Source organism: Leucoraja erinacea, chromosome 5, assembly GCF_028641065.1.
Source record: "Leucoraja erinacea ecotype New England chromosome 5, Leri_hhj_1, whole genome shotgun sequence".
NCBI lineage: Eukaryota > Metazoa > Chordata > Chondrichthyes > Rajiformes > Rajidae > Leucoraja > Leucoraja erinaceus.
This window is the reverse complement of record NC_073381.1, coordinates 15,458,645-15,486,148: the sequence shown is the minus strand read 5'-3', so window position 1 is coordinate 15,486,148 and position 27,504 is coordinate 15,458,645. Positions and strand designations below refer to the sequence as shown.

Sequence of the window (27,504 nt, the reverse complement as noted above, 5' to 3'; positions counted from 1 at the left end):
AGCTCCCAGTGGAAGTGGTGGAGGCAGGTTCATTGGTATCATTTAAAAATAAATTGGATAGGCATATGGATGAGAAGGGAATGGAGGGTTATGGTACGAGTGCAGGCAGGTGGGACTAAGGGGAAAAAAATTTGTTCGGCATGGACTTGTAGGGCCGAGATGGCCTGTTTCCGTGCTGTAATTGTTATATGTTATATGTTATATGGTTATATTGTGCAGTTAAAGGGTTGAACTGGAGCAAAAGTTTAAAATGTATTGCATCTGTTTTACTCCCCGCTACCTGTCGCCACTTCCACTCAAAATAATAACCTGCTTCATGTCACTTATCAGCTGGCATCACATATCAACAAAATGTTAATCCCAACAAATGCAAACATTTTAGAAATAATGAGTAAACTGTTTAACACTTCCTGACCCAATAAGTCTTCCACCACCATAAAATTAGATACCTGTCCCAAGGGAATCATTGGATTGTGGTGAATGAACAGTTGAGGCTAGTTCAGGCTGTGTTGCAGGAGTGTAGTGGATCAATTAGCAAGAAATAATGATCCCAATTTAAGGCACTTGCAGTGAACGATAGAGGTTGAATATATATTTGGGAGAATAAAAGCCAACAAAGAATTTGTATTTGGTGGGCTTTTTTTAATTAAAATTGTTACATAGAAATGACAGTTAAAAAAGTTGTAAGTTTGTAGTGAGATTACTTTTAGTGTGGCACTTTGAAACAGGTACATGCATGGAGAGCAGCTGGAGAAACGGAAAAAGGATGAACATATGAAACTTAAAGAAATCTTTTAACCGGGCACAGTTGACCACAAAACTGATTTTTTTTTTTTTTTTTTTAAACACAGTTTTCGGTATAAATTCAGTAACAACTTATTAGGACTAGTATGCTGGGAGATCTCAATATTCATCACATTAGCGCTTGAACAATCACAGCAGCACAATGTTTCAATAATGAATTGGCTCCTTTACAAGTGGAACAGCCCATTGTGAAATCATCGATAAAATGCTCCATGTGTGAAGGGAAGTTACAATACAGTGTATTACTGTACCTGATCACAGCAGGTGTGGGGACACAACACAACACAACCAAGATTTCATGCCTTTGGAACGTTACATCAATAAAATTCACAGTGTTTTTATGATATGATTCCGTCAGCATAAAATACACAGCAGCATTTATGCTTCATTTATCAGTTGGAAACCTATTCATGCATAACAACTAAGTCCGGTTTTCAAAAGTTCATGCGTCACACCTAAATCCTGCTTAAAAATAATAGGCTATTAATTGTATAAAAAACAAAAGATCAGCAGGAGCAAACAGGGAATAGTTCAAGACCTTCAAGGTGACTGGAAATTATGATGCAGTTTGCACAACTGAGCCGAAACTAACTGAGGCAGTGTGTATGTATTTTTAAATGGGCACTTCCATTTGGTATGACATCAGAAAGTTAGCCCTTGGGTTTTATGTCTAGGCTTTAAATTATTGATCATGGTTAGCCTGGAGACATGCGCTCCTCCATTGATCCTGTGTTTTTCCCTTTCGGAGAGAACGTGGGTGGCTAAGTAAGTGCAGTATTTGGTAATGCATAAAGCCTGCTATTAAATCCCAGATCTTACAATTTGCTGATTTCAGATGGAACAGATATGCAAGTGTCTCGATTGGAGCCAGTGTTGGGTTGGAGTAGGAGGAACAGCTCAGTTTTACACCCCTGATTACATCCACTGGTTTCTATGCTAAGAGTTAGTACCCCATAACTTTTATCAGTCACTGCCTCGATGAGTGGTTGGAGCTAATCCCCCTTTCACGATTCTGAGAGAGCATCTCGGGTTTTCATCCACCAGATGTTGGTCTGGAGAAGGTTGCAAAGTAGTTGGGAGGGGGGGGGGGGGGGGGCTGGAGAATTCTAAATAGCAGAATCAATAGCAATGTTTAAAAGGCATTTAGTCAGACAAATGGACAGACAGGGAATGGATGCATAAAGATCATGCACAGTTTAAAATTGGTATCACAATAGTTGTAGATGTCACGGGCCGAAGGGCCTGTTCCTGTATGGTAATGTTGCGTGCTAGCTTTTATTCATTGTTGTAAATTTAGAACAAGTCCAGGAGAAGCCTCTTTACTTGGTCAGTGGAATGGGAATTGTTATGCAGAGTAGTTGAGGCTGAAAGTTGGATAGATGTGAAGGGAAGCTGGTAAATATGTAATAGAGAAGGAATGGTAGCATGTGCCAAAGGGGCAGGGTGGAGTGAGGAGCAGCAGAAACACCAGCAAAGACCTGCATGATCAAATGCCCTGTTTCTGTGCTGTGGACTTGAAATGAAACCTTGCCTTGCCTCTCCTCATGTCCCCAGTTGAACAGAGAATGGTAGGAGGTTCAATGAATCTTGAAGGGCTTCGACAGAGTGAATTGGGGAAAACTATTCCCAGAGAATGAAGCGGAGAACAGAGATTCATGGGATGGGCAAAAAACCCCAAATTCCATGATAAAGCCAGGCAAGAGTCTAAGTGGACTGCTCACAACAAGCAGGGGTCTAAAGGAGGAGGCGGGACAGGATAGGTGCACACACGGCAATCCATCTTGTCTATAATACTCGCACATTAATAGGATTGGAATTGAAAATATTTTATTCAACAATCTGGAACTTCATCAAATTGAGTTAGAAGGCTGGAAGAGGCTCAGACGCCTACACATACAAGATATTTGCCAGTTATTTGCTTGCCTGATCTCACCACGCCCAGCCCACAGGGTGTGCTTTTGCAAATTTCTGTTTTGGAGTCGAAACACTCTCTTGTGCCAGATGGAGCGTGGCGTAGCTGTAGCAATTTGACTCCACGCAGCCTTCAGAAAGCTGGGGGCTGCCGCTCCATTGTACCTTTTCCAGAGGCACTCCTGCCTTTGGCTCAGAGTCTCTGCCATCAGTCTGGCTGCTAGCAAGATGTGCTCTGGCCCACCTCTGGGTGCAGATTAGCGGAAGCAAGTTCCATGGCAACAGATTTTACACCATGCAATGGGAAAAGATACTCGTAATCAGGGGAAAATAATTCAAGGACAAGAGATAGGTCTAATTGGATATTAGATGCAAAGGGAATGAGCCTAATTGGAATTTAGGAGAATGCTGACAGACATGTAATGGGCTGAACAGCTCCTGTTACTCTTATGGTTCCGCAGCAGCCCTCCACTGACCAGAGGACAGGTCAATTGCATATCCAAATAATGTGCATGCATAAAGCCAACAAACTGTGCAAAATGTCACAGCAGCAACATGAAGGGAGCTACAGGCTGGTATCCTGGAGTCAAGTTTCCCAAAGCATACTCCCGGCTGATGTCCCAGTCACATGGTCTATGTTTCTGATCACTGCAGTTCATATCGAGGCAGCGTGCAAATGAATAAGCATTGAGAAGAGTCTGTCTTTGGGGAACCAACCGGGGATATCGTGGGGATTAGTGAGGCAATCAGTATTTGGAGATAATTGGCTAAAAGGGTCTCCAAATAGCCCGAATCCCCAGCACCCAATTACCAATGAACCAACTGAACATTTCAATTGCAGAGTTGCAGACCTCAAATAAACAGTTAACGGAAACAAACCGAGGGGATTGACAGCAATAACAGGTCGGTTTAACACCAGTTGCATTTAAACACAGCCCAAAGTTTCCAGATATATATCAAACATACAGCAGCTTTGTAATAAAACTCTTTAAAGAAATTCTTATGCAGTGACTTAACACCTTGTCGTTGACTTTAGTTTCGAGATGCAGCATGGAAACAGGCCCTTCGGTATACTGAGTCCATGCTGATCATCAATCACCCTTTCACACAAGTTCAATGTTATCCAACTTTCCCATTCTCTCCACACTGAGGGGCAATTATAGAGGCCAATTAACCCACAAGCTCCTGCGAGTTTGGGATGTGAGGGAAACCAGGGAACACCCTATTCTCCCACCTCGCGGTCACAGGGAGAATGTCCAAATCGCACAGACAGCACCCATAGTCAGGGTTGAACCAGGGTCTTGGTTGCTGTGAGGCAACAGGTCCACCAACAAATACCATGTTGTTTTTATAATGAGAACTATCTATGCTGGCAACTTCTATGAACTTGGGAGCCAAATATTCCACGTTTCATTGTTTTGAGGTAAAATCTACTAAGAAACATGCAGGAAAGTACAGGCGGCTTATCAAAATAGAAGTTTGCACTTAACGTGGCTCATCAGGACTACAAAAGTAAGGCCCACCTCTACCTCTCAGAGAGTGACCCACTGATACAATTCCAGCCTCAAGAAGCACTAATGATATTTAAAATAGAAACTTTTCTTGTCAAAAGTTGGAGACTTTAAAGGTCAGAATCTGAAACCTTACCCTCAATTAAATAATTGGGAGTCTCACTGCCGCAGGGACAATGATTATGTGAAAACCACCATTCACAAACAGAGATTCATGGAATGGGCAAAAAAAAAAACCCAATGGTGGAAGAAGAAGAAGATCTGATCGGCAATGTAAGAGCTGGAAAAATCGACCATTCAAATGAATTTCGGGCATTATGTCCAATGCTCGAAATCTCACCAGTATCTTTAACTCGCAAGAAAAACGTCCATAATTGCTGCCCACATGACCGGACCAGGTAGTAATATAGAGCTGCCACAGGTCAGTTACCTCCCTTCCAGAACTCAACGCTTTGTGCTGCAATTAATTTATGGTGAAGAAGGTTGTACATCATCTGTGGGATATTAGTGGGCTAAAGACAGAATGAGCCTCATCATTCATCTCTGATTTGTAGGATGCAATATTAGACTCAATGTTTGGGAGCAAAACAGAAATTGTAGGTAACGGTCAACAATTCAGGTTGCTCTGGCAGTTTGAATTGAAATGTTTGTTCATTTTCTCTTGCCATAGATGCTGCTTGTCCTTCCTGGAGTTTTGTTTAAGATTTCCTGCATTAGCTTTTTAAAAAATCTTAATTTTTTTGGAGGATTTCTGAATGTTGGATTCCTATGTTCTTGCAAGTGGCCATGTAGTTAGTGAATACCATGATTTTATTGCATAGCCTAAATCACTGTCCAGAAACACCACAGAGGAACTATAGGAGAAGCAGAACCAATTTTATTCCTATGGCATTATCCAGAATGGGACATACTGCATTGAAGATGCCTGATTTCAACATGGAAACAGCCCCTTCGGCCCACCAAAATGAAGATTAACCTCCCATTTACGCTAATCCTACACTAACCTATTTTTATTTCTCTGCATTCCTCTGCAGAGTCAAGAGATATGGGGAGAAGGCAGGAACGGGGTACTGATTGTGGATGGTCAGCCATGATCACAGTGAATGGCTGTGCTGCCTCGAAGGGCCGAATGGCCTACTCCTGCACCTATTGTTTATTGTCATTCACATCAACAGTCCCCAGATTCTACCACTCAACTACACACGAGGGGCAATTTACAGCGGCCGATTATCCTACAGACCCACTTTTTTTGGGGATATGGGCGAAACAAGGGCATCCAGAGGAAACCCGCAAGGTCACAGGGATCCCATGCAAATTTCATGCATCCAGCACCCGAGGTTAGATGGAACCCAGCTTGTTGGAGGTGTGTGTCAATGGTTCTACCAGCTGTGCCACCTATATTATACTCAAACTTGCGAAGGTGGTTGAAAAATAAAAACCAGGCCGTGCGATCTCCCAGACCACTGAGCAAATGGAGCATGATTTTCCCCTCTTATTACCGGCTAGGTTTCTTCTGCCTCTGCCAGGAGGTTGCATGGTTAGGGGGTGGGCTGGAGTGTTGTGTGGCTGTGGAGATTCAATATAATGGGTTTGCCAGAACTGTTGACCTTCTGCTTTCTGCTTTTTCTTCAAAATCTGAGTTAGGCCAAGTGTCCAGAGCATCTTCAGATTGTGCTAAAATTCACAAAACCCCACATTTCCCACTCTTGACTCTTGAACTATCTAGCGTCATCCATTCACCACTAAACTAGACTCTGCAATGACAACCCCAGGGGAAGAAAAAAAAAATCAGCAACAGCAGATGCTAGAAATCAGAAAATCCTGGAAACCCTCAAAGTCAGCTGTGGAGAAAGAAACTGAATTAACGTTTCAGGTTGGATATTCTCATCTGTTTCTCGTTCCACAGCTGCTGCCTGACTTGTTTATTATTTCCCATATTTTCTTTTTTTTTTCAAATTTAACCCCATTAAGAGTCACAGGGAAACAACTATCATTCAATTGTGAACTCGAGATCTCTGGCTACACAGAGAGTTCGGGTTACTGTAGTGTTTCCAGCAGGCAAGCAGAGCAACTTTAGATAAAGCCACCTGCCACAGGTCATTCGGGGACAAGGTATGGGATTTCTTGCGTTGCTGCGGGGACAATGAAAGGCAGGGGCGATAATTGCAGTACTGACTTGGCACTAGTGCAAACCTCCTGCTCTGTATAAGGAGGTCCTTTCAGGCAATGATATTAATGTTGCACGCTCACAACTGACACACATGATTACACATTCAATGAAAAAAAATGTCTTAACCATTCAACCAGCAAATTACAGAATACAAACATTCGAATATCAAATGGAGATTCTTTTTTTTATGTACAAATTATCCAAATAATCAACTCAAAACATCTGAATATGAAAAACAAAATCTACTAGTAACAAAATATCCTTGTCCAGGCTGCAGTCAACACTGAAATATTGCACAAATCATCAGAGATAGTTCCGACAATTAACAACCACAAATGTAAAGCACAAATGGCAATGTTTACGTTATATCTGTTCAAATGACAATAGATTTTCATAATTCATTGCAACTTTTTTTCTTTGAAAAGGTAAATTCCCTAAAGGGCAGCATTGAGAGTTGAACTCGTGATCCTTGGTTCGGTGCAGGTCTACCCTCTCTCCTGAATAGTGCTTTTGCCAATCAATTCCTTTACATTCATTGCTGCCCTCCTGTTAGACATTATCGTAGGTCTGGCCGAAGTCACATAAGTCGATCACACTGATTTTCAAAAGGTAGCAGGTGACTAACTTGCAAACAAATCTATGGACTTGGAGCAATCCATACAAAGCTGCAGCAATCAGATGAACCTGCAAACGCCCATCCTGTTCACAAACGGACAATACTCTCCCCAACCAACACAGTGTTCTGAAAGCCTCCGCACAAGCAGAGTTGTTGGTTTGCCAAGTACTGCATCGTCCGTAATTATAACCACCATTGAAGTATCAGAATATCTAAATTTAAAACCCCCTTACTGTTCGGAACGGCTGTATACACAATGAACATCGACTCTGCCGTGCAAGGGAATGACTAGAGTCACCCACAGCGGCCCACCAGATTTCTGCTCTTCTTGGTCCTCTGCTTGTTCGGCCGAAGGCTGATCACCTCGCCGCCATTTATCGTGCTTGAGTTCTGGCCAGAGTGACTGGCGCCAGTTGTGTTAAATACTCCTGCGGGAAGGAGAGGAATTTCAGCAATTGAATGCGTTGTGCCGTGTATTGTGCTTCTGTGTAAGTCGTGAACTCTTTCTTTGAATTGCAATATATTTGGGTAGAATACTAAGAGGAAACAAACCTGCTCCCAAACTGTACAAGAAGTATTTTGTAAAAGAGGACATTATTTCATTCTCCACACCACTCTCCCCCCATAATCTTGTACCAAATTCATCATGAGAATGAATAATTTCCCAATTCCCAGTGAGACCAGAATCTCCTCAAAATTAACTGTTCCCACTATCAGCCCAACTCCAACCCCATGCCTGCCCCAAGTCATAGAAACATAGAAACATAGAAATTAGGTGCAGGAGTAGGTCATTCGGCCCTTCGAGCCTGCACCGCCATTCAATATGATCATGGCTGATCATCAACTCAGTATCCCGTACCTGCCTTCTCTCCATACCCTCTGATCCCCTTGGCCACAAGGGCCACATCTAACTCCCTCTTAAATATAGCCAATGAACTGGCCTCAACTACCCTCTGTGGCAGAGAGTTCCAGAGATTCACCACTCTGTGTGAAAAATGTTCTCCTCATCTCGGTTTTAAAGGATTTCCCCCTTATCCTTAAGCTGTGACCCCTTGTCCTGGACTCCCCAACATCGGAAACAATCTTCCTGCATCTAGCCTGTCCAACCCCTTAAGAATTTTGTAAGTTTCTATAAGATCCCCTCTCAATCTCCTAAACTCTAGAGAGTATAAACCAAGTCTATCCAGTTTTTCTTCATAAGACAGTCCTGACATCCCAGGAATCAGTCTGGTGAACCTTCTCTGCACTCCCTCTATGGCAATATGTCCTTCCTCAGATTTGGAGACCAAAACTGCACACAATACTCCAGGTGTGGTCTCACCAAGACCCTGTACAACTGCAGTAGAACCTCCCTGCTCCTATACTCAAATCCTCTTGCTATGAAAGCCAACATACCATTCGCTTTCTTTACTGCCTGCTGCACCTGCATGCCTACCTTCAATGACTGGTGTACCATGACACACAGGTCTTGCTGCATCTCCCCCTTTCCCAATCGGCCACCATTTAGATAATAGTCTGCTTTCCCGTTTTTGCCACCAAAATGGATAACCTCACATTTATCCACATTATACTGCATCTGCCAAACATTTCCCACTCACCCAGCCTATCCAAGTCACCTTGCAGTCTTCTAGCATCCTCCTCACACCTAACACTGCCCCCCAAAGTCTCTCAAGATCTGGCAATCACTGCAAAACACAGCACTTTTCCCCACCACCCATCAGAGCAACAGTCTCTGCTAACATTCCCTCTCGCTTCCCCCAATGATTTGCCAAGATATCTGCTTGTTGTCTCCATCTCCTCCCAGGCAGAGCAGCAAGCCACAAGAGTGTTTCCACGGTTGCACACTCAAGACTGACGGTGGGGGCGTGTGGGAGGATATTTTTTTAAACATCGACAGTACATTTTCCAGTTTCAAATTGCATTCTTCCACCAGATGCTTTCTAAATCCTGTTATCTCCGATCCCATTTAACCAGAGCCTGAATTCCATTCATGGTTTAATGGGTAGAAACACCACAATGTAAAAGTCTTGAGCACAACAATGTAAGCTGATGGTACAAATGCAGTACCTGCAAAATGCTGCACGCTAGCCTCCAGTTAGTCTGTCAGAATTAGCTTAAAAGATCTAATTTATATTGCTCTCAAATCTCATACAAATTAAGGCAATTAGAAGACAGAATCAGCAGAGATGTACCCTGGAGTATATTTTGGCCACTGCCCAAAACAGTTTCTCGCTCTGAAAAATGTACATCGGGTGTAAACCATCCTTTGCCCAAAGGGAAATGGAAGAACAATGACCCACATACATTCCAAAATATTTGCCAGGAGTGTATTGCTTCTGTTTGGTAGAAAGACGGCAAAGTTCTCTAAGCAGCAGAGAAGCTTAATAAATATTTTGATAGTGATGTTCAAATCAGGAAAGGTGCTATTGCAGCAATTCAGGGGCAATACTGCTATTAAATATGGCATACATGTGTGATGACTAGTACAGGACATGGCCTGGTTTTACAATCTGTAAAAGCGGTAAATTTCTAAAGACAATTGGATACAAGCTCAGTAACAAAATGGCAAACTCACAATTCTTGTCGACTAGCAGTGCAGGGGACAAAATAGATAACTATGTACTATGTACTATGGACAAAATTACTTCCTCTTGCATGTAATAATTCTGTTATTCTAAATGGTTCGGAAGGAAACTAGTAACTGGAGGGGCTAGAAATGAAAGCTTTAAAAGCATAGATGCATGGGAGCTAATAAACTTGTCAATAAAAGCAATCAAGTAGAGAGGATTAGGAGACAATCTCTAGACTTTTGGTTATCCCAGTCTCAGATGGGTGCCTTATCAATGGATGTCTTGGACAGTTTGGATGAATGTAAAACTTCAGATTGTCAGAGGTATTTAAATGACAATTCTTTAAGTTATTTTTATATGTAATCCATATGATTAAGAAGCAGCAGCTTAAGAAAAGGCACTGTGTACCTATGCGATTGCTTGTTGTGTGCACTTGTTCTTCTTCAGTGCTTTGCTGTTTCAGTCGTTGAAGGTACTTCTCAGCCAGGTACTTGAAAACTGTGGAGAGAGAGAAATTTGAGCTTGGGCCTTAACACAATCATAGGGATACATTTTGAGTACGATGCACATGATTCAGGCATGCTTTTGTTTAGAGTCCATTTCCCCTTGAGAAACAATAGACACAAAAAGCTGGAGTAACTCAGCGGGACAGGCAGCATCTCCGGAGAGAAGAAATGGGTGGTGTTTTGGGTTGGATCCCTTCTTCAGACTGTACTCACCTTGAGAAACAGATTGTTTTTGCACAAAATGTGTTAAAAAATGACACCAATGGCAAGAACCATTGAGTTTATACCGAATCATAGAGACTAGTATGTAAGCCAGTCCTATTTACGCCATGTCCTTCTAAACCTTTGCATCCATGTACCTGTCCAAATGTTGTTACTGTGCTTACCTCAATTACTTCCTCTGGAGGAAGTTCAAGTTTATATAGTTAGAATAAAGAAATTGTAATAGCATTCCGAAAGAAAAGATGCACAATGCACTTGCTCAAAGCTTCCAGAAGACAATTGTAGAGTTTAGCGGTGAAACAAATAAAGTCACTGACACCATTGAAAAATTGAAGGATATTTTTGGATGGAGTGCTTGCAGGGATGGGGAGGGGTGAGGCCTAGTATGAAATCAGAAAGCATGACCCTCAACATCATCTGTGTGATATAATCTATAAACTAATGTAAACAAACTCATAGTAACCTTAGACACTATATGCTCGAGTAACGTTTCGGGTCAGAACCGTTCTTCAGACGTCTTCTTCAGGTCTGAAGAAGGAGTCCAACCTGAAACCTCACCTGTATGTTCTCCGGGGATGCTGTCTGCAGTGACGAGTTACTCTAGCATTTTGTGTCTATCTAAGGTTATTATGAGTTTGCTTATATTAATTATAGATTACATCACACAGATGATGTCTAGCTTTGGTATAAATTAGCATCTGCAATTCTTTGTTATCTCATAATGACCTTAATAAGGCCAAGTTTTTAATTAAAAACCAAAAATTGATGGAATCTAACAGAAAGCAAGCATCTGCAATTCTTTGTTACCTCATAATAACCGTAAATCGGCTATGTTCTTAATTACAAACCAAAAGTTGATGGAACACCCAACAGAATGCAAGGTTAGATGGGAAAAGTCCACAAGATAACTCACCTTCATTCACATTCAAATCCTCCTTCACAGAAGTCCGATAAAACCTAAGTTTCAGCCTTTTGGCAAGTCCCTCTGCTTCTTCACTGCATTTCAAATCAAAAGTCAAACACATCTTGGCATAGTTTTGAATATAAATTTGAGTACTTTAGCATTCTGACATTAATGTGCATTAGATTCCGCTAATTCTCTAAATGTAATAGTTTGCATGTACAATTTTTTATCCCCACTGCATAATTTGTTGCCCTTCCACTGTTAAGATATTTTACAAGGGAAAACAACGCATATACAAGACACGAATACCCAGAAGCAAGTGGAAACTCTTCCCCAAAACTATTGTGGCTAGCAGTTAAATGCAAATATGAAAACTGGGATTGGTACATTTTTGGTAGGCAATTACAAGTTCAAAATGAGTAGGAGAGGCAACATCACTATGATTTAATTAAATATTACAATTGATTATGGATGGTTCACATTGCAGCCTCGGTGTCCTGGCAAGGGAAAGACTGAATGCTAAGGGTGATAGATGTCCACTGTTCTACAAAATGTAACGAGCACCAAGTGAGCATGCAACTGCATCATAAAGATGTAACCCCACTTTATTTCGCTCAAATAGGAAGTGGTTTAAACTTTCAGAGACATTTAAAGATAGTTTAAAAAGCATTTGGCAGAAGCAATCCATCAACATGACGTAAGGATGTTCTAGGATCTGCCGCCTGATGCTTAGTAGTCAATAACTGCATGCTTTGCCGTGTGGGATGAGTGAAGAATCTCTACACCAGATCGATGGATCCCATGACGCTACGAAGGCGCAGCTAAGGGAATATGTAGGAAGCAAGTTGAGGTGACTGGCTAGATCAAGCACAGCCAGATTCAATGGTTTCCCAGTACCGAGGAATAATCTGGGTTTGCACGGAATGTGCATTGTCCGTAACTATATTGCATCTGTGCAATCACTTCATACGTTTCTTTCTTTCACTTGCACACGGTAATGACCTCAGATTTCTGTTGATGAACTCAGCCTCTGGGGGACTAATCACTTCGGAACTGAGGCTGTAGTTTTGGCTGTCTGACCCCTGAGATTTGATACTTTATCTGTCAACCTCTCCAATGATTTACTTCTCTTTTAGGACCCCGAAAGCACCATCGTTTTGTGTCACGTTCTGGTCACTAGTCATAAAACACCCTTTCTGGAGGTCAAGATCGTGTGGTCCAGAAACAGTTCCTTGGGCCCAGCATTGACAATCTGGCTATCTAACACTCCTCTATACAGGTCAACCACCGTGTTTCTAGCAATCGCCGCCTCCTTTAATCCGAACAAAATTATGAGAGCGCATTTGAAATCCCCCCCCCAAGAGTCCGCTTGAAAATATGGCAGCTAGGCCAGGTAAGGCGGCCGATCTCTACCTCATTGGGGCATTCGTGCCAATCGGCAGGTTGATTTTGCCCCCTCCAGCCGGGTTCTGGAAAGCCAGCCAGCTGGAGCCGGCAGATTTCCGAGGCCGACTCTGCCAGCTAGTATCCCGGTTCTTCTGCAGCCTAGGCAGATTGTTCCGGTACAACTGGACTCTTCTCGAAGGTGTAAAGCTCTGCTGATCTGGCTAAACTGATAATCCAAAGAGGCTCTGGAAAAAATGGTGCCGGAAAATCGGTGGTGAACCTGTACTGATCCCATTCACCAGTACTAGCCTGCTGTGCCATGGCTATTCAAATGCAAGTCCCAATACTAACATGTTGTGAGTACTGGCATCCACCAACCCTCTGAGCAATGCATTACAGATTGCAACTGCCATAAAAGGTGGAAAGATAAGTCCCCTGATCTCCTCTAACTTTCCTCCTCCTCACTTTAAACCCATGTCCTCTGTTTTTTCGACTTCTGTGCTGAGGTTTACTTAATTACTTTCCCATAAAATACTTTAGGTTGTGTACCATATGAAGTCAATTTATAAATGCAAATTGACATATTTCAAATGTGTGATACCATTTACAATGCAAGTTAACTTCAGTTACATACATACTTTTTAAGTACAGTTTCATCCAGGAGGTCTATTTTATTCTGTACCAGTACAGTTGGGATATCTCCGACTTCAGCCTCAACCTTCTCTTTCCAACTTGAGATAGCCTCGAAAGACTCTCGATCAGTAGTGGAGAACACCAGCACACATGCCTGAGCACCTGTGACCAATTACCAAAGCGATCAAATTAAAATTGTAACTGATCTCATCTTTGACACATATTATAAATTTACAATTGGTATTTTGATTTTTTTTTCCACTGCAGTTATTCTACAATATGGTTTTGAACAATATTATGTTAAGAATTGCATTACGTTACCAAAATACTCACCACTTTGCATCATACAATAATACAGCGCGGAAACAGGCTATTCACCCTCAGAGTCCACATCAACCAGCGATTCCTGAAAATTAACACTATCCTACACTAGGGACATGTTTGCATTTATACCAAGCCAATTAGCCAAAAAACCTATATGTCTTTTGAGTGTGGGAAGAATCTGAAGTTCTCAGAGAAAACCAACGCAGATCACGGGGAGAAAGTACAAACTTGAAACAGCCAGCATCGAACCCGTGTCTCTGGCGCTGTAAGACAGCAACTCTACCCATGTGCCACCATGCTGCATAATATCCCATGGCACTTCAACGTGAATTATCTTTTGATCTGGAGACCCATAAATAAAAAATCAACGAGGAAAAAGTTTGTCAAGGAGGTATTGTAAATGAGGAAAAGCAGGTTGAGGCAGTATGGGAAGAAAATTCCGTACCACAGGGCCTTTGACAGTAAAGCAGTAAACCAACCTTGAAGCCATTCAATTCCTGGATGGTCACACAATGAGAATTGCAGATTTGTTGGAGAGTTAATGGAGAAAAAGAAAAGAGAAAGAAATAAAAAATGGCTGGGGAAGTGTAGAAATAATGGAGAGAAGCTGGGTGGTGAGCAATTTATGGAAATGCAGTTGAGGGAGCAGGAACCTGTTCACATACGCAACCTCAGGGAAGGAACGAAGGATATAGGAGATAAATCATTGAAAGATGCAGATATTGTAATTGGGTCCAGTGCAGAGAAAGGAAAAGAAGGTGTAAGCGAAGGCAAACAGATGGTTTCAATTTTTGTGAGAAAATAGTCCTCCTGAACATGTGGGTAGTGGGAATGATGGAAGAGTGAGGGAAGGACCAGACGATAATCTGCAGCAGAGAAAAGAAACTGCGCGTTACCTTTCAAGATACTACTGGAACAGTGAGCAGTTCTGGCAGACAAGAACTGGGCTTTACTGGCAGTAAATGGCCAAAGCAGCTGTGCAGCATACAGTATCTTTTTAAGTCTGTGTCCCCTGGACTTATGGGAATGTTGATGTAAACTCCATGAGGAGGATGGGGAGGGAGGACTTGGGACTAATAGGGACTAGGTCAAAGATGGAGGCATCAGATTTATCACTCAGAGTGGGGTATAATCCCTGCGCAATTAATAGAAACACCAATATTTTTCTCACAAATTTTGCTTCACCAGTCTACCAGTGTTGCACTTTTCTGAAGCACAGACTACTAATTCATGTCAGGAAAGGGTTTTTCTAAAACTTGACACAGGAGCAGAAAAAAATCTAAATCTATTGGTACGAGAAGTTAAGTCTGTATATCAGGGGTCGGCAACCTACAGCCCACGGGCCGGATCAGGCCCGTAACTCGAGACCATCCGGCCCGCAGGTGTATTTTTTTTTCCAATTAGTTTTCGCGACCTGGGAACTGCAGCCAGCCCCGGATCAGGCGAGCCGATCTGTGAACGACAGCCAGTCCCGGGGACACGAGGGACCTGGGAACTGCAGCCAGTCCCGGATCAGGCGAGCCGATCTGTGAACGACAGCCAGTCCCGGGGGACACGAGTGACCAGGGAACTGCAGCCAGCCCCGGGCACGCAGGCGACCTTGGAACTGCAGCCAGTCCCACGGACGCGAGCCGACCTGGGAAGTACTGAAGCCAGTCCCGGAGCAGGCGAGCCGACCTGGGAACTGCAGCTAATCCCACGGATGCGAGCTGACCTGGGAACTGCAGTCAGTCGTCGGGTACGCAGGCGACCTGGCAACTGCAGCCAGTCCCGGGGCAGGCGAGGGGCACTGGGAACTGCAGAAAACGAATTGAAAAACACGTGAAAACAAATGCGAAAAATACCACCAAGTGTCACACTAGTTAATATGTTGTATTAGTATGTATTATTACTAATGTATGTATTATTAGTATGTATTATTACTAATTAAGTTAGTATGTATTATTATTGCCTCCATTTATTAACTATGGCGATAGATGTGGCCTGCCATCCGCTCACAGACATGGGTCCTGGCCCCTGTGTAGAACAAGGTTGCTGACCCCTGCTGTATATTATCAACTGTATGATAGTCATTTTAACCATAAGAATAAGAGAGTGCGTAAGAGAGAGATAAAGAAAAAATAAGCACCAATTTATTTCAATATTGAAATTAGTAGTCTCAAGCCACTGGTATAAATCTTATTTTTAACAACGTTTACTGTGCTTTGGCTCATTTTATTGAATCCACAAATCCATGAATTCTTAGACCCATATGCTCCATCAATAGAAGGATATGCTGTTGCCAACTATGGCAATATACTATAATCAACTTGAACGATGCATTAAAACATGTCCTTTTTTTATGTGAACGTTTAGATTCAGTCAAAAACATATTCACAAAATGTTCATGATCAATCAGGATTCTATTAATACGGTTGAATACACACATCAAATAACACACCATTCAAGAACTGTAATTGGTATCCGCTTACAAACAATTCCTATTAAGGCCAACTAGACTCACCTCTATAATAGGCTTTTGTTATGGCATCAAATTCCTCCTGGCCTGCTGTATCCCATAACATTAATCTGACATCCTCTTCATTAACTCTGAAAGATAAATGCAACACTTGAGATCTAATCATGCCTCTTCAAACCCCTGAAATTAGATGGTAACTGTGTCCATGTGAACATTTAACGGAGCCTCTATTTAGTACAACCATGCTTAATTACAGACGGTGCTGTATGATGAAGACCACAGCTGTTTGGCATCAAGAAGAATAGCCTTTACAGATATTCAACTGCTATTTTGTGATTGCTTTCTTTAGCTTGCTTCAATTTGTTGACCGTATCCATTTTAAATGGCCTTTTTTCTCATAGATACTTCAACACAATTATTCTCTAACCTAGAAGATGGGAGATGTGCATGAGTAATCCAAATTAATCCCTCTTCACTGTCCCCTATGCAGTTCACCAAGACATCCTGCACTCTACACTGTGACCTGCTGAAACGGAAATAGCACTTCCATCATTATAAATCAGAGCATTGAGTATAGAAGTTGGGATGTAATGTTAAAATTGTACAAGGCATTGGTGAGGCCAATTTTGGAGTATGGTGTACAATTTTGGTCGCCTAATTATAGGAAGGATGTCAACAAAATAGAGAAAGTACAGAGGAGATTTACTAGAATGTTGCCTGGGTTTCAGCACCTAAGTTACAGAGAAAGGTTGAACAAGTTAGGGCTTTATTCTTTGGAGCGCAGAAGGTTAAGGGGGGACTTGATAAAGGTCTTTAAAATGATGAGAGGGATAGACAGTTGATGTGGATAAGCTTTTCCCACTGAGAGTAGGGAAGATTCAAACAAGGGGACATGACTTGAGAATTAAGGGACAGAAGTTTATGGGTAACAGGAACTTCTTTACTGGTGTGGCTGTGTGGAATGAGCTTCCAGTGAAGGTGGTGGAGGCAGGTTCGTTTTTATCATTTAAAAATAAATTGGATAGCTATATGGACGGGAAAGGTATGGAGGGTTATGGTCTGAACGCAGGTGTATGGGTCTAGGGGAGAATACGTGTTCGGCACGGACTAGAAGGGTCGAGATGGCCTGTTTCCGTGCTGTAATTGTTATATGGTTATATGGTTATTACATTTCGCAGCTTACGAGTTTGGTCGAGTCAGGGCTATCAATCAAAAGGCCGTGGGTATTAGGATCACATCTATCATGTAAGGGACAATTTAACTTTTTCTTAGAAAAAGGACAATGGCACTGATCATCTTGATGCGCAGGGCAGCAGTCCTTCCTAAGCATACACCATCAAAAAACACAGGCATTTGATGTGAAATCCTGCAGTTCATGAACTATTGTCACATTTTCCATGAGTTACAACATTCAGTTTGGCGGATTTCGATTTATAGACATGAGGGTTCTTCTATTGGAACACGGCTATGTTTAAAATAGAATGGAATGCCTTGGTAGACAGAGCTGTAAATCAATTAAAAGGATTTGGGCACAAGATTTAACTGAGGAAAAGGCGACAGAATTGAAAAGATATAAGGAGGCCACAGTCACAATAAGCAGAGTACCACAAGAAAGAATAATTCTTCAATAAATAAAGTCAATTCAAGGAAAAATGATAGAAAGTTAAAAATTAAAGATGCTGCATCTCATAAAAGGTTATATGGTTATTATATGGTTATAAAAGTTCATAAATATATCATATGTACATAAGGAGTAAAAACGGGAACTGCAGATGCTGATTTACACATAAAGACAACGTGCTGGAGTGCTATTGTGATGTCAGACTTGTATAGATAACCCTCATTATAACGGTCCATAGGAGGGAGGTGGGGATGGTGTGCATTATCCCCAATTGTCTACTATAACCGAGTAAGAGATTCCCTCTAACCTCTTAGCGGTCAGTCCGTCAATCAAATACAAAGTTCTTTTTAACAGCTAAAATTTATTTTTGTTGCAAAATAAAAATACTAAAGGCTGTTTGTTACATTTTTCAATAATCAACTGTCAACTACCATGAAAATCTGTGAAGAGACAGAGTTTATAAAAGTAACATCATTCTGCTTATTTGGACCATAATGGGTGCAGTTCAGGAGGTTGAGGGAATGGGGGGGGGAAGTGGCCACAATCAGTAAAACATTCAACTGCTCAGCAAGATTTGGAACAATCGAGTGCCAAGTGAATGTTGAATAAAAATGCCGAGAATGTCACAGACAGTCTACTCAAATAAAAATTGAGTTGCCTGCTGTCATGATACATGGAGTGCCTCGGAAATGACAGAGGCAATTGTTAATTTAAAAGAAAGTAGAAGATGCTGAAAATACTCAGTAGAGTTCAGCATCATTTGTAGAGAGAGACCTTGTATTAATTAATTAACCTGAAATATTAATTGCTCTCTCTATAGAGGCTGCCTGATATTTTGAGTATTTCCAAGATTTTCTAGTTTTATTTTAGATTACTAGTATCTATTATGTCACTTTTGGTAAGAGACAATCCTTAATGAAACAGTTCAATTCTTTACTCACTGAATTTGTCTTTCCAGAAAGTCGACCCCAATGGTTTTCTTGTAATCCTTGGTGAAAATACCCTTGCAGTACCGCTGTATCATGCTTGATTTACCAACAGCACCATTGCCAACAACCACCACTTTGATGGCCACTTCGATATCCTCTTCCATCATGATTGGGCTGCGCACGTGGACCTGCTCTCGCACGCTTGTTGAGGAATACCACCACCACTCTCCCTATGGTTAAAAGTGAAGAGCCCAGCTCTACTTCATTGACCTGAAAAGACAAGAGAATTACTTGGCTTCTTTGTTTTACTGGCGTTAGTTCCTTACTACTCTGTGCACTTGAAATGAAACCAAACCAATGACTCTGCATTTTACACGGCATGAAAAATTAAAGAGTCCAAACAAAACATTTGTCAGTATCTAGTTGACAGAAGCTGTCAGGTTCCTCTCCAGGCTCCTTTGTTTCAGTGTCATCTTTATGCGTTGCTTAGGAATAGTCTGACTACTTTTCCTTTTGTCTGATTTCTGAATCTAGCCTGTCCAATCTCCTGTAACAAAATTGTATTCAGTTTTGGTCCCCTAATTTGAGGAAGGACATCCTTGTGATTGAAGCAGTGCAGCGTAGGTTCACGAGATTGATCCCTGGGATGGCGGGACTGTCATATGAGGAAAGATTGAAAAGACTAGGCTTGTATTCACTGGAGTTTAGAAGGATGAGGGGATATCATATAGAAACATATAAAATTATAAAAGGACTGGACAAGCTAGATGCAGGAAAAATGTTCCCAATGTTGGGTGAGTCCAGAAACAGGGGCCACAGCCTTAGAATAAAGGGGAGGTCATTTAAGACTGAGGTGAGAAAAAGCTTTTTCACCCAGAGAGTTGTGAATTTATGGAATTCCCTGCCACAGAGGGCAGTGGAGGCCAAGTCACTGGATGGATTTAAGAGAGTTAGATAGAGCTCTAGGGGCTAGTGGAGTCTGAAGGGATATGGGGAGAAGGCAGGCACGGGTTATTGATAGGGGATGATCAGCCATGATCACAATGAATGGCGGTGCTGACTCGAAGGGCCGAATGGCCTCCTCCTGCACCTATTTTTTATGTTTCTATGTAACACAACCGAGCAGCATGATGGTGCAGCAGTAGAGTTGCCACTTTACAGCGCCAGAGACTCGGGTTCGATCTTGACTACGGGTGCTGTCTGTACAAAGTTTGTACGTTCTCCCCGTGACCCGTGGGGTTTCTCCGAGATCTTCGGTTTCCTCCCACATTCAAAAGACAGGTTCGTAGGTTGATTGGCTTGGCATTAATGTAAAATTGTCCCTAGTGTGTGTAGGGTACTGTTAATGTGCAGGGATCGCTGGTCAGAGTGGGCTCGGTGGGCCAAAGGGCCTGTTTCCATGCTGTATCTCTAAACTAAACAACCAACATGCAAAACACCTAAACTACCTTAGTGCCACAATTTATTGATTGTTTTCTCAGTAAGCCAAGGTGAATACCATAGTAATACAGCTTTCAAATGATGTAATCAAGCATAGTAATTATATGGGAAAATAAATGAAAGTAGGCTGATTGGGTGAGATAAAAAGGCTCATGTGAGGTGCATAGGCATATCTAAATGGCCTGTGATATGTTAGAAATTCCATGTAAATGTTGACTATGGTAAACATTGGCCATTTTCCCCCACATCCTGTGAACATGATCTTTCCATTAATTAATTGCAAAACTAAAATTACACTCTGAACATTTCTGCTTGCCAAATATCTGATCAATTTTGAAACCAAAATGAAAATGTCCCTGTTTAATGTAACAGATTCAGTCCTGACAACGTTTGTAATTTTCATGTTGTAATGGATAATGCCACAAGAATGGTATTGGGCATTGTTGACTCAGTTGTTGTCATCTAGACACTGAAAGCAGGGAAGATAGTCCATCTTTTTCTTTTAAAATCTAGCCACTACTTTGGGATAGTTTAGAGTACACCTTTAGTTTAAAGAAACAGCAACTGGATAATTGAGACACGGTAAGAAGCAGGGTGTTCATTATTGGCGTGCTGGGATTTACATGAGAGCAACTGGGGAAATAAAATTTATTGCAGCATTTGCTCAAATATGATGAGGCACATTCACTGGCAAGGAAATGATGAGGGAGGGATAACAAATTCCTGATCTGCTACTCAAGCAGAGAATCAAACAATTATACTGCACAGGAGAAGCCTTTGAACATCATGCAATTATTCAGCCATTCTACTTTCCCTGTATACTCTTTTCTTGCTCAGCTGTTTGGGTAGGTCTTGATAGCATTTGTCAAATATCAATTTGGCAAAATAAAAATATAAGACTAAACACGAGACAAATTCTATGGCTGTAACACTAAATATCAGGGTGAGATAGATTGTTTGGCAGTCATTTTTATTTTTCATAGCATTAAGGATTCATTTACTTCTGAAATCCCCAACTTTATTTTTCTTTAGTACTCCAGGTTCTGACCTTCCCTGTCTCGCAGTATCTTGTCTATTGGCAAATTAAAGTATTGTATCATGTAGCCAAACTAGGACAGCAGCTGCAGAATTTCTGCAATTAACTGAGTACAGGCACATTGATGTCCAATTTATTTCATAATAATATTAAGCTCTGAAAGCCCCCACAATTTGGTCCACAGTTGGAATCACATAATTGTTATAACAAAACGAAGAGCAAAAAGCGTTGTATGCTAAGAGATCACTCGCATGATTTGATTGATAAGTCAAGTAATTCAAATGGATTCCTATGCTGGAGTTTAAACAAAATTCAATTACCAGTATGCCTGCATCGCTAACAAGACCAGTAATTTTGGCCCATCCCACTTTGTCCTTGAAAAAGTAATGGCGAGCTACCTATAAGACCATAAACACAGAATTAGGCCATTCAGCCTATAGAGTGTACTCTGTCATTCGGTCATGGCTGATCTATTATTCCCTCTCAAATCTATATTCCTGCATTTCCCCCCGTAACCTTTGATACCCTCACTAATCAAGCACCTATTAATCTCCGCTTTAAAAATACCCAATGTTTTGGCCTCCACAGCCATATGTGGCAATGAATTACACAGATTCACCACCATCTGCCTAAACAAATTGCTCCTCATCTCCATTCTAAAGGTACGTTCTTTTATTAATTATATACCTCCTGTCACTCTAACATCATACGGTATTCAGCTTTTTGGTCTATGTTTGGACCAAAGCTGCAGTGAGGTCTGGAGCCAAATGGACCTGGCAAAACCCAAAGTGTACTGCCATGAGAAGATTTTGGGTGAATGGGTGCTGTTTGATGCCACTGTTAATGAGAACTTCCATCTCTTTACTAATGATTAGGAGTAGACAGATTGGGTGAAGATTAATCAGATTGATTTGTTTTTTTCATAACCGTTGCTGCATGCAGTGCTTCTGGACATTTCTTAACGTCATGTGGAGCAAATCATATTGGCTGAAGACCAGCTTCTGCAGCAGTGGAGATCCTAATGGGAACCAGTGATGGATCGTCGACTCTTCATTTCTGACTAAACTTAGCTTTAGTTCTGTCTTTCACACTCGGATGCTGGTCTCCACCAGTGTTGAGCACAAGAAGCTCTCAGAGCCTTCTTGTCTTATAAACTATTTAAGACACATCCAAGAGATGTAGCAAGTCTGCAATAGTTGAGCCTGATCCACTGATTGCAGGATCAGAGGGTTCTGGCTTGTTGATAATGGTAAAGCGAGCCATGAAGATACATTTTTTGCTGCAGTCATGTCCGCAGTGCTTCATTGTTGCTCAGATATGAGCTTCCACATTTATTCTGTCTCTCCATTTTAGCATGATTATAGTGCCATACAACATAATGCAGCGTGGTCTCGATGTTAATGACATTGTCTTCATAAGGACTGTGTGGTGGTCACTCCTACCAATGTGGTCATGGACAGATGCAGATGAAACAAAACTTGACGCCACATTGAACCGAGGAGGATAATAATGGACTATAACAAGAGAGTCAACTTGATGTTAAGAAATGGTAGGTGTTACACTTTAGAAAGATAAGAAGCAAAATCAACTAGAGTAATAGATGCACCATGACAGAGAGTGGCAAGAAACTTGTAAACATGATTATTTTTGATGTTCTGGATGAAACATTAGAACAAAATTAAGAAAGTATATTTTAATTGTGCAGGGCTTTGATGTGCCATAGAGAGAGAACTATGGGAAGTGTGGGTCTTTTGCATACATACAAGGATTTATTACATGGCTCAGGGAGTGGTGCAAAGTTGAAACAGTCGATTACTTCCTAATTTGAGGGGTTGCCCAAGGGGAGATCACATATCTCATTGAAATAAAATTCTGGGAGTGAGTGACACAATAGTAGCTGAGAAGCCATTCCCTTTGGTTGGAGTGTCATGAGCTACAGGACATGGTTTAAGAACGTGTCGGTCTTTTAGTTGGATTGTGGCAAGGAGAAATTTCTTTAGAGTGTTACAAGCGTTTGAAATTCTCCATCCTAGAAGGTTGTAGATGCTTGATATTGAAGACATTCAAGATGGATTAATAATTAACCTATCATGGGAATCATGGAATATGAGGATACATGGAAAATAAGTGCAGGAGTAGGCCATTCAATGTGATCATGGCTAATCATCCACAATCAGTACCCCGTTCCTGCCTTCTCCCCATATCCCTTGATTCCGCTAGCCCTAAGAGCTCTATCCAACACTCTTTTGAATGCATCCAGTGAACTGACCTCCACTGCCTTCTGAGGCAAATATTTCCACAAATTCACAACTCTCTGGGTTAAAATGTTTTTCCTCATCTCCGTTCTAAATGGCCTACTCCTTATTCTTAAACTGTGGCCCCTGGTTCTGGACTTCTCCAACATCGGGAACATGTTTTCTGCATCTAGCGTGTCTAATTGCTTAATAATTTTATATGTTTTTATAAGATCCCCTCTCATCCTTCTAAATTCCAGTGAATACAAGCCCAGTCGTTCCATTCTTTCATCATATGACAGTCCCTCCATCCCGGGAATTAACCTTGTGAAACTACGCTGCACTCCGTCAATAGCAAGAATGCCCTTCTCAAATTAGGAGACCAAAACTGCACACAAACCTTAGGCTTCCCAAAATCAACTGTTTGGAATATCATTAAGAAGAAAGAGAGCACTGGTGAGCTTACAAATCGCAAAGGGATTGGCAGGCCAAAGACGACCTCCACAGCTGATAGAAGAATTCTCTCTATAATGAAAAACACCTGTCCGACAGATCAGAAACACTCTTCAGGAGTCAGGTGTGGATTTGTCAATGACCACTGTCCGCAGAATACTTCATGAAGAGAAATACAGAGACTACACTGCAAGATGCAAGCCACTGGTTCGCCACAAAAATAGGATGGCCAGATTAGTTTGCCAAGAAGTACTTAAAAGAGCAACCACAGTTCTGGAAAAAGGTCTTGTGGACAGGTGAGACGAAGATTAACTTATATCAGACTGTTGGCAAGAGCAAAGTTTGGAGGAGGGTAGGAACTGCCCAAGATCCAAAGCATACCACTTCATCTGTGAAACACAGTGGTGGGGGTGTTATGGCCTGGGCATGTATGGCTGCTGAAGGTACTGGCTCACTTATCTTCATTGATGATACAACTGCTGATGGTAGTAGCATAATAAATTCTGAAGTGAAAAGACACATCCTATCTGCTCAAGTTCAAACAAATGCCTCAAAACTCATTGTCCAGCAGGTTATTCTACAGCAAGACAATAATCCCAAACGTGCTGCTAAAGCAACAAAGGAGTTTTTCAAAGCTAAAAAATGGTCAATTCTTGAGTGGCCAAGTCAATCATCCGATCTGAACTCAATTGAGCATGCCTTTTATTTGCTGAAGAGGACTAGCCACCAAAGCATGCATAAGCTAAAGATGGCTGCAATACAGGCCTGGCAGAGCATCACCAGATGATGTCACCCATGATGTCCATGAATTGCAGACTTCAAGCAGTCATTGCATGCAAAGGATATGCAACAAAATACTTAACATAACTACTTTCATTTGCATGACAAGCCTGAGCAATTACAAACACCTGTGAAGCCATGTGTCCCAAACATTATGGTGCCCTGAAATGGGGGGTACTATGTATAAACATTGTTGTAATTTCTACATGGTGAAACCAAAATGTATAAAAACTGCCTTTATTATAATCTGACCATGTACACTTTAACCACGTGATTTATTTCTATTACAAATCTGAAATGGTGGTGTACAGAGGCAAATAAATAAATTATGGGTCTTTGTCCCAAACATTATGCAGAGCACTGCTGTAATTCCTACATTGTGAAACCAAAATGTATAAAAACTGCCTTTATTAAAATATGGCAATGTGCACTTCAGCCACATGTGATTTTTTTCTATTACAAATCTCAAATTGAAGAGTACAGAGGCAAATAAATAAATGACAGGTCTTTTCCCCAAACATTATGATGGGTCCTGTATATTAGGAGCCGTAGTAGAGAAACTGAGGTTGGTGCCTTATCAGTTAAAGTTGAAGACTGCAATACTCCGATGACTACATTCTCCACAGTTGAAGTTGTCCCTTTCATTTCAAACATCTATATAATGTCGAAACTGTTGTAAAACTTCCTAATACCACTTCAAATGAATAGCAAACTTTGATAACAAAAAATAAACTTGCTGTTTTAAAGGAGTGTCTTGAGGGAGGAGAGGTATAAAAGCTGGAAGGTTTTGATGGAGAATCTAGAGTTTAGGACAGTATCTCAAGGCAAAACCACCATTAAAATCATCACATTGGATTACTTTGTTGCATCAAAATTATCAATAACACCAAATAGATCTACACGGGAACTCAAGCACACAGACGTCCTGAATCATTTAAATGAAATAGAGTAGATTCTGTTTTTTCACTCTTCTGACTTGCCTTGCCACAAATGCCTGTAACATCCTCTTGGATTAGTTGTAATGAGGATTGCTCAACACACTTTTTTTTTTAAATGACAGCTGTGCACTTATGATTCCACTGGGCTGTTCATGATTCATTCATTTTAAACTAACCTGTAGTCAAAATATGTTTTTTTTTTTTGAAACGGCATTTTGTTTTAAGCATGTGGATTTTTTCCAGTTCAACCTTACTTCAACAGCAAGACAAACATTTAAGTTTTGTCTTATAACTTTATTTTTTATTTAATTTATTTTATTTTATTTTTTTATTTTAGTAGAAGTTAATACAGCACAAAACAGTACAGTGGAACCTAATTTTAGGTGCCAACTATGTAATACCGTAATCCATTCGATGTACAACCTCTAGTTTTATGTTATGAGAAGGAAGTAAGCAAGACAAGAAAAAGAAAACAATAGAAAGAGGAAAAAGTGGAAAAATAGATGGTAGAGAGTAGAAAAACGTGAAGTGTGTATATAAAAAATAAAAAAGGAAGAGAGAAAGTGGAAAGTAGAAATAGAAGGGAAGGCCCCTTAAAAGAGAAATTTTCAAATCTGTATTCGGAGATGTAGATCTATCCGCGTCATGAACTGAAATCAGCAATCTTTACGGTACCGCTGCATCACATGATTCCAAAAAGGTCGATGAAAGGAGGCCAACTCCTTAAGAATTGGTCATATTTATCTATTAGTCGGAGTCTCATTTCTTCAAGGCGTGCTATGTCCATCATATTCCTAATCCACATTTTAACAGTTGGTGTGGCTGTATTTTTCCAAAATTTAAGTATCAATTTCTTTCCAATTATTAACCCATAATTAAACAAAACATTTTGATCTTTATTTAAATTGGTATCTTCTCCTATTCAAATATAATCCATTCCGTTTTGGGTTCTATTCTTGACTTGAAAAGCTTTGTAAATATATCAAATATATCACTCCAAAATTTATTCAACTTTGTACATCCTACAAATGAATGTGTTATATTAGCGTTTTGGAACAAACATTTATCGCATCTGGGAGAGACGTTTGGATAAAATTTATTCAACCTCGTTTTTGAATAATATAGTCTATGTAATAATTTGAATTGAATTAAATTATGTCTTGCATTAATAGAACAGTTATGTGTATTCATCAAATACTTTTCCCATCTATCCTTCGAGATCTTTATCATTAGCTCATGTTCCCAATCTTCCCTTAATGCTTCTGTTGCTATCTTATAACTTGATAACGTTGGAATAATTTAGCAATGAACACTGGCCTGATGAAAAGTATACAGCAAAGATTTTGAAGGCAGAATGGAAGTGTCGGAGGGAAATGATCTTAGGACAGAATGTTAGGGGGAGATGGGATAGGCACAGCAAAAGAAGAAAGCCAGCAGTAATTTGGTTAGAGCAGAGGAAATAGTGAACAGGTCACGGTGAAAGAAAAAATATTAATTCACTGAAGTGGAGTTATTGAAAGATTTGAAGAATTAGATTATTGAAGTAAAATAACACTATCTCATTGTTGGAGATACCACAATTTTAAAAGGCACTAAACCAAGGTTCTTTCTATTTGTTTCACTGGATCAAGATCACATGGCATTGATCAAACTGAAGCATTAAATACCAAACGTTTAGTCCAAAATTCATCCATTCTGCAGCTATCTGTGGGATTTTGATTCAAATGGAACAACCTAATTCCTGCACATACAGCGCTTTTCTGCTTCTAGGAGATGCAAATTGGCACTATATAAATGCAACTCCCTTCTTCTTTATTTTGGCAGGATGTCTGCTGCAGAGTTCTGTACTAGTCCCTGTATTGAGGCTGTTTCGACAATGAAACTGAAGCATAAATTATACTCCTGAAGCAGGGGCTTGGGACATGGGCGGGTGCAGGGAAAGAGAGCCAAGGATAAGCAGGCAAATTTCAGGAGACAGAAAATTGCATTCTTGCAAACAGACCATGCATAAATCGGAACTCATGAACAATTACGATGCCAAGAGTATTCAAAGCCAGA

At 40.9% G+C, this 27,504-nt stretch overlaps 1 protein-coding gene across 1 annotated transcript in view; it reads right to left on the bottom strand.

Annotated features, from left to right (window-relative positions):
- Positions 1-847: 847 nt before the first annotated feature.
- The window catches only part of rab23 (RAB23, member RAS oncogene family), a 29,274-nt gene continuing 2,617 nt past the window's right edge, over positions 848-27,504 (bottom strand). Inside the window, exons 2-7 of the mRNA XM_055635053.1 lie at positions 18,578-18,835; positions 16,061-16,146; positions 13,239-13,395; positions 11,224-11,306; positions 9,991-10,080; positions 848-7,440 (exon numbers count right to left, since the gene is read on the bottom strand). Coding sequence (XP_055491028.1) covers positions 7,307-7,440; positions 9,991-10,080; positions 11,224-11,306; positions 13,239-13,395; positions 16,061-16,146; positions 18,578-18,732 — 705 coding nt within the window. The 5' untranslated portion in view covers positions 18,733-18,835 and the 3' untranslated portion in view covers positions 848-7,306. The remainder of the gene's footprint in view (positions 7,441-9,990; positions 10,081-11,223; positions 11,307-13,238; positions 13,396-16,060; positions 16,147-18,577; positions 18,836-27,504) is intronic.